Below are 8,643 nucleotides of genomic sequence, written 5' to 3'. Positions count from 1 at the left end.
GTGTTTTAAAAATAAATATACTATGTGGTTTTAGACACAGTGTGCTGAGTCAGAGGTGTCTTGGAAAATGTTTAAGGTTAGGCATGAGGCAGAAAGACTACCACTCACTAATTCTGAGGATTTCTTCCTAAACCAAGTGACATTAAGCCTTTCTGACTTAATTCATGTGCAGCTTAATGAAACAGGTATATCCATAGTATTTCATATACATACCTGAAAAGGCTTAGAGTTTCATTTTAATAAGATGGGCTTAACATTCAAAGGAGAAAAAGGTCAATTGCTCAGTAAGTCAAAACAGAATGTTTTCTAGGTAAAAGGGGCATTATCTCCGTTGCACAATTTTTGCTACAAAAAGGTAATAGCTAAAGAATCACTAAGAGTTCAATATACACAGTGCCAACTACACATCTGTAGGCCCACAATTTAATAATTCAGGAAGCAACCACCTACTCTAACTTCTCTTTATTTTTTCATAAGAAAATGACAATGAGGAAGAAAGTACAGCAGAAATCTTGAACATTACCACTATTATGCAAAAAAAATTGCTGTTAACTGTTTTCCCCTCAGTGACTTGATCTCTCAGATGGAAAACTTATGATTCTTCTGACTCTTGACTACCAGAAATCACATGAGAAGAGTGAGGAAGAAAGACACAAAAGCTATATTTATAACTAGTACTGAACTTCTCAGAAATACCTTAATTTAATTCTTTGCAGAGACTGATAAAAATATCAGATGAGAGAGCCTTTCAACTGATCAATTATTATAATGGAAAATAACAATATTATTTATATATTGAACGTCTAAATGTTTTATGCAAAATACCCCTGTGAAGACATTTCTTAAATAAGAGATATGTCTAGGGACAAAAACGAACTCAAAGTGGTCTTTTAAACAAATGTCATTCCAAGCTACCTGGCAATCTTATGCATTAAGTTAACATCAATTTCTATTTGTATTTTACCTTAAGTGATCCATGATTTATCACTTTGGGTGCCATAAACAGATATGCTACAGTACATTTCTTATGAAACATGTTTTCATTCTGCTCTACCATTTACCAGAACCTGCTTCACTAAATCATTGTGACTAAACTGTGATATAGAAAGACTGATCAGAATAAATTTTGGGATTCACATAATCCTAGGTTAAACAAAATGATCACCACATATATTTACCCTAGATCGTTTTTGGGTTTCGTTAGTATTGTTGCTGTAAAACACAATTTTTAAAAGTCCATGCTGAATTTTATGTACTTGGGTTTGTTTGTTTTTTTTAATTGCCAGCCAACTTTTGAAAGATATAAAATCCAAAGTTTCTTCTGTTTTTCAGGCTTTCCCTTTCTGTTTTAAAATATTGCAGTTTTACTAAATGACCTTTTATCACTTATGAATCTTAAGTATTGCATATTTTCACATCACAATATTGAAATGTTGCTGTATCTATGTTTTTGTTTAGGAAATAACCATGTTTATCAACCTGGGCGTAAATGATAAGAAGAGAGATCATTATGATGTGGTAGGAAAAAGATTTAGGAAGGCACTTTTTAAAAAGTTTTCTATAAACTGTAAAGATAGGTGTCTTTAATACTTCTGGGATGATTCTTTCATAAATGGACATTCTAAATTGCAATATATAGACAACTATTTTTTAAAAATATATTATCAAATAGCTACTCCAACAGGGAAAAACACATAAAAGTAGAATGAGAAATTTTGACTTGCTAATGATCAACCATCATTACCACAGGCAAAGCAGAGAGCGTGGCCCTTCATAAGTACAAATACGTAGTTGCTTTTGACTCTTATTGAAAAAATAATATCTTTTCCCTGTTTGTCACTAGAACTGCCACCAGAAGAAAAGCCCTTCTTTTGCCCCAAATAAGCACCTCTGTTTTTCACAGCTTGCAGTAATGCTTAAAGTAAATAAGTTCTTGTACAGCTAGCACTATTGGATTCATTCAGTTGCCTGAACAAAGCTATTGTTGGGAGGTTTACAACAAGCCTTTTCTCTGTTTCCTTGAAAAGAATCTTCCTTGTTCCTGTAGTTGGCATGCTTAGTATAGTAAGCTTGTCTACAGTTTTCAGATGCTAAATATAATTTTCCCCCACAGAAGAAATGAAGGAAGACTATGACACTATGGGGGCAGAAGCCACGATCCAGACCGCAGTTAACAATGGTACAGGTAAGTTTTGTTGACCACAAAGATCACATTTGTCCTATGTCATGTGCATTTAGTGAGTCAGGAAAAGAGATGCTGACACATTCATTTCTATCTCTGTGACTTAACACTTAAAGCAATTTTATTAAGTCTCTTGTTTTATTTCAAATCTGAATTCCCCATTTCTGATTTTGTTTGTTTGTTTGTTTGTTTGTTTTTTACCAGAACACATCTCTGGCTTATGATGGTACAGGGGATTGAACCTGGGACTTTGGAGCCTCAGGCATAAGAGTCTTTTTGCATAATCATTATGCTATCTACCCCCACCCAGCAAGTATATCTTTTAGGCTCAAATCCCCCAATTAACTTGCAAAAGAGAAAACTGAATTGCATCAATATAAATATATCCTTTCAAAGCATAAGTTGGTTAAGTTTCTTATACTAATTTTTTATTTTAAAAGTCTACATTAAATTTTTATTTAGTTAGCTTTTTTGAGGTAGTCATGGTTTAGAAGAGTACAAAATTTATTCCCACATCACACACACCACCAAAACACCAAAATCCCTCCACCAAAAACCAGTGAAACCATTCTACCCTTGCAGTCTACTCTCCCCAAACCTCTTTGGTAACCTTAGTTCTGTTGCCCAAGACCACAGGTTTATCTTCAATTGCCTTTGCTTGTTTTCCCTATATATTTTTTATTTGCTTTATTCTATTTATTTGTCTATTTACTTTTATGAGTGAGATCATACCTTTTTTTCTTTTACGTAAGTCCTTACAGTATTCATTATACTATCTGCATAGTGATAGTGAATTCCTTTTACTATTGTTTGTGTGGAAAGGTTTTCATTATTTCTTCAGACCTGAGTGGTAACCTAGCTGGATAATGTATGCTTGGGTAGAGGTCTTTTCTTTCTTCCTTCCTTCCTTCCTTCCTTCCTTCCTTTCTTTCTTTCTTTCATTCTTTATTTATTTCTCTTTTTAATTTATTTATAAAATAAATATATCAACAAGACCATAGGATAAGAGGGGAACAATTTCACAGTTTCCACTACCAGAGTTCAGTATCCCATCTCCTCCCTTGATAGCTTTCCTATTCTTTATCCCTCTGGGAGTATGGGCCCAGGGTCATTATAGGGTGCAGAAGGTGGCAGGTCTGGCTTCTGTAATTGCTTTTCCACTGAACATGGGCGTCGGCAGGTCCATCCATACTCCCAGCCTGTTTCTTTACCTAGTGGGGCAGGGCTCAACTTTGGATATTTTTTTTCCAGTCTTTTCTTTAGAGATTCTATTAAGAAATCAGCTGATAGTGTCATGAGGGTTCTCTTATAGGCAACTTTGCTTTTATCTTGCTGCTTCTAAAACTTCCTTTTATATTTTTGCCATGCACACACACACACACACACACACATACACACACACACACTTAAAACTTTGGTTTGGATTTACTTTATTTGGAACATTATTTTGGACCATTGCTTCATGACCCACAATTTCACTATTACTGGGCCAACTTTTTAATTTAGATAGAGAAGCAGAGGCGGGGGGAGAGAAGAGACATCACCACTGGAAGTTTCCTGTTGTCATAGTACTCCCATGTAATGCTGGGCTCAAACACATGATACATGCGTGACATGGAATACACTCTGTCTGGTGAACTTTCTCTCCTCCCCCTATTTGGAGGTCATGGAGCTTCCTGAATTTGAGGTCCTTTCTCCTTTAATTTCTCGACTCATATTTCTTCATATAAGATTTCTGTTCCTTTCTTCTTGCTGGTATCCATGTGATGTTAGTGTTGTTCCACAACTCTTCTCTATTATCTTAATTTATTTTAACTCTATTTCCTTTTTACTATTTTTTATGTGTTTTTGTTTTAATTTTTTATTATTTTATTTATTTTCCTTTTTGTTGCCCTTGTTGTCTTTTAATTGTTGTTGTAGTTATTATTGTTGTTGTTAATGTCGTCGTTGTTGGATAGGACAGAGAGAAATGGAGAGAGGAGGGGAAGACAGAGAGGAGGAGAGAAAGACAGACACCTGCACACCTGCTTCACCGCCTGTGAAGCGACTCCCCTGCAGGTGGGGAGCCGGGCCTCTAACCGGGACCCTTATGATGGTCTTTGCGCTTTGCGCCACGTGCGTGCGCTTAACCCGCTGCGCTACCGCCTGACTCCCCTTGTTTTGTTTTGTTTTGTTTTGTTTTGTTTTGTTTTGTTTTGTTTTGTTTTTTATGGTTTTCTCAACCGTATCATCCAGCTTATCACATCAATCTTGGACTTTTGTCTTTCTCCTGGTAGTCTCTTCTACTAAATTGAGTTTCTTCTGTGACTTATCTTTGTTGATGGCATCCTCCACTGAATTTCTTATTTCGGTGAGTTCTTTTTTTTTTTTTAATATTTTTATTTATTTATTCCCTTTTGTTGCCCTTGTTGTTTTATTGTTGTGGTTATTATTGTTGTTGTCGTCGTCGTTGTTGGATAGGACAGAGAGGAATGGAGAGGGGAGGGGAAGACAGAGAGGGGGAGAGAAAGACAGACACCTGCAGACCTGCTTCACCGCCTGTGAAGCGACTCCCCTGCAGGTGGGGAGCCGGGGTTCGACCCGGAATCCTTATGCCGGTCCTTGTGCTTTGCGCCACCTGCGCTTAACCCGCTGCGCTACAGCCCGACTCCCTTTCGGTTCTTCTTCTTCTTCTAGCGTTTGCCCTTCTTCCGTAGCCAGTCAACAGCGTCAGGTTGAGCCTGATGTAAAGTTTCGAGACCTCCTTTGAATCTGGAGAGGTGGCAGTCGTTCTTAGGAGTATAGTTTGTAGGTCCTCTTTAGGTAGTTTTACATAGTTGTGCTGAATGTAGGGTTTTTCTTTAATTTGTTGTCTTTATTCACTGGTGCTTGTAATTTCCTCTGTATTCTTACTGTGCTTGATGCTCTGTGAGTACGTGCAGCCATAGCCTGTGTTTGAACATGTGTAGCCACCTCAAGTTCAAGGTTTCAAATGCTCTGTATTCCTTTATTTTGCAGTGAATGAGAGTTCTGGTATGATATGTATCTGGGGCCTGAGTCCATCTAGTGACAGTGCTGCACATAGTCTGGGGCTGGCAGGCTATGAGCTGGCAAGGAAGCACTCCAGCCAATTTCATCCATAGAATCTGTTGTTATGGAGATTCAGTTTCAATATGATGTCTACCAGTCTTGCATTCAGCAAGCCAATATGATCTTCAGAAAGACTGACGCTGGCTTTTACCTGGTTTACAATTTTTAATTTCCCATTTCCTGTTGTTATAAAGTTGTAGGCACAGAATTATAATAGAATTGGGGTGCTGGGAATTTAGTAAATCCTGCCTTTTGATCATCAATTCAAGTTCCGTAGTTATTGAGAATCATTGTCACAAAAAGAGGCTTTTTTCTTGTGTGAGAATATTCCTCTGTGTTCCTACTACCTGAATAGTGGACACGTAGTCTTTGCTGTGAAAGGTTCTTTTAATTTCCTCTTTCTACTCTATGTGGGATTTTTGTGTGTGTTGTCATGACTTTGCTATTGAGGTAGGAGGAGGGATATGCAGATTCTCTTTATTTGACCGTCTATTGCTCATGCCCTCAATTTCAAAATTAGTTTGTCCTAGGTCTCATCTAGCCTCTACTTGATATCAGTAATTGAGAATTCAAGTGGTATGGTATAATGTGGGCTGTAAAATAAGATAGTTTACCCTTTTTTGGAGGGAGGGCAGAGAGATACTCACCTAGTAGTTTTTCTGTGTTTCCATGAACATGGTCCGCGTTCAAGCCTGGGAACACTACCACGTAATCAATAGTATTATGACATCAAAGAAAGTTTTGGTGCTGGGGTATCTCTCCTTCTCTGTTTATCTGTCTATCTCTATATATACTTTCTATACATATGTGTATGTATATCTGGGGTGAAAATGTCAATGAAACACCAGAAATGGTATTTATGGTATTCCAAAAACTAAACATTCCCCAAACTGACATCTTTATAACTAAATACTGGCTTCTCTTCAAGTCTTATACCACCAGAACAAAGTCACATCGACTCAATATGTTTATTTCTCTTTTTCTAGATAAGACTAATCATTTTTGGTGTTTAACTCAGTTTAAAATTATCTTTGAAACACAATGAAAGAACTCATCTATTCCTGCTTTGTCCACCAGTGAAAAAAAGTGTACAGCTTGTAAAGTTTTAGATATGTAAATAATTAAAATGACATTAATATCTCACTTATACGGATACACATTATGATAAACTGTTCATGCTGTGCTTCTTAGGATGTTCTTATTAATAACTTACAAAGTGTTAATTCACTTTCTTGGGTGTAGAGGAAAAAAGATATAATGAAGAACTATTCTCATTTTCTTTTATTTAAATGCATTTCAAGGCACAAAATGAAGTTCTGTAATACTGAACCATAGATAAAATATAGACTAGGGAGCTAGTAATCATAATTTTTAATTTTAATTTTTCAATAACTAGGTTGCATCCCTATATTAACACACTACCCACTTTGTAGTGTAGTTTCAAAACCTGATAAATGGGGAGTCAGGCTGTAGCGCACGGGTTAAGCACAGGTGGCACAAAGTGCAAAGACCGGCATAAGGCTCTCAGTTCGAGCCCTGGCTCCCCACCTGCAGGGGAGTCACTTCACAAGCGGTGAAGCAGGTCTGCAGGTGTCTGTCTTTCTCTCCCCCTTTCTTTCTTCCCCCTCCTCTCTCCATTTCTCTCTGTCGTATCCAACAATGATGACAACAATAATAATAACTACAACAATAAAACAAGGGCAACAAAAGGGAATAAATAAATAAAATAAATATTTTTTAAAACCCTGATAAGGGGCCAGGTGGTGGCGCACCTGGTTGAGCACACATGTTACAATGCACAAGGACCCAGGTTCCAGCCCCTGGTCCCCATCTGCAGGGGGAAAGATTTGCAAGTGGTAAAGCAGGGTTGCAGGTGTCTCTCTGTCTCTCTCCCTCACTGTTTCCCCCTTCCCTCTCAATTTCTGGCTGTCTTTATCCAATAAATAAATAAAGATAATTAAAAAAAAATTTTTTTAAACCCTGAAAATGACAGGATTTTAATTAGATACTTCTTACAAGTAACTTTACTTGAAATATATGTTGCTGAAGTACTGTCACCATGTAAATTTAAAAACAAGACAAAATAAATTCATATAAAAACCACAATAATGAGATAAATTAGATATTTTTTTAGATTGCCTCAATTCATGAGATTAAAATGGCTCCATATTCCTTTTAAAGATAAGTGCTTCATTTCAACTTAAGCATAAATAAAGGCTATTTTTTTATTAAATTCATAAATATTGAGTGTCACAAAAGCTTTTTTACTCCACAAAGTGACAATTTACTAGATGTTGTACATACTTAAATTGTGAAGGGAAGTTAAGAAAAATTGTTTATGTTCAGAAGATTTAAAATTCTAGTTTGAATGTTCTTACACCAGGATTTAAGATGACTTTTTCATATACTAGTTATTCCTTTCAGTTCATATGTATTCACTCCAAACAAGCAAATCTAAGTGTTCATTCACTCAGCAAAATTTCTTCTATATTTTCACCATTTAGTGTATGTGTGGTGAAGATGAACCAGGGTGTCTAAGACATTATTATTATTTCATTTGGAAAATGAGACTAGGATACAGGGGAAAAGTAACATACCATAAATGAAAGTGTGTGCTAAATACACATCAAATTGTAGAAACCATAATTATTTCAAAGTTCAAAAAAACAAAGAGCTCCTAGGTGAATATTCAAAAGTTTCATGAAGGAGGTAAAGTTTCAACAGAGTAGGGGCCAAGCAGTGGCTGGTTAAGCGCACATACTACAATGCACGAGGACCAAGGTTCAAGCCCCTGGTTCCCAGCTGCAAGGAAAAAAGTTTCATGAATGGTGAAACAGGGTTATAGGTGTGTCTCTATCTCCTCCCACCCATCTCAGTTTCTTTCTGTCTCTATCCAACAATAAATAAATAACAATCAAAAAAAGAAAAGCTGAATAAAATAGTTTTCTAAAAAGATTTCAACAGAGTAGATTTTCAGTAATCATAGAAGAGGGAGGAATGATTTTCTAGTAAAAGATGGGTGTGCTGTGATAGCTATTCAGAGCATAGTGGAGGAAAGGATTTGGCAGAATCCAAGGGTACTAATTCACAATGCATAAGAATAGAGAAGGATATTTAAGATGAATTCAACATGGAGAATTCAAAGCGTCATACAAAACAGATTCGGTCATGTTACACTACCATGATTTCTATGGGGGAAAAAAACCAGACTGAGAAACCGGCTGGAAGTCATTGCAGTAACTCAGGTGTGAAAAAATTTAAGGAGGAGGAGAAGGAGAAGAGGAAGAGAAGAAGGGGGAAAGGAGGAGGAGAAGGAAGAAGAAGGAGGAGGAGGAGGAGGAGGAGGAGGAAGAGGAGGAGGAGGAGGAGAAGGAGAAGAAGAAGAAGAAGAA

The 8,643-nt window shown here is 36.8% G+C and overlaps 1 protein-coding gene across 12 annotated transcripts in view; it reads left to right on the top strand.

Annotated features, from left to right (window-relative positions):
• Nucleotides 1-8,643, top strand: part of ZEB2 (zinc finger E-box binding homeobox 2) — a 151,171-nt gene that overhangs the window by 100,552 nt on the left and 41,976 nt on the right. For all 12 annotated transcript variants that reach the window (XM_060178061.1, XM_007539662.3, XM_060178068.1 and 9 more), the window contains one exon: nt 2,114-2,185. In XM_060178061.1, coding sequence (XP_060034044.1) covers nt 2,114-2,185 — 72 coding nt within the window. The remainder of the gene's footprint in view (nt 1-2,113; nt 2,186-8,643) is intronic.

Source organism: Erinaceus europaeus, chromosome 18 (genome assembly GCF_950295315.1).
Source record: "Erinaceus europaeus chromosome 18, mEriEur2.1, whole genome shotgun sequence".
NCBI classification, from domain to species: Eukaryota; Metazoa; Chordata; class Mammalia; order Eulipotyphla; family Erinaceidae; genus Erinaceus; species Erinaceus europaeus.
This window is presented reverse-complemented; position numbering and strand designations above follow the sequence as displayed.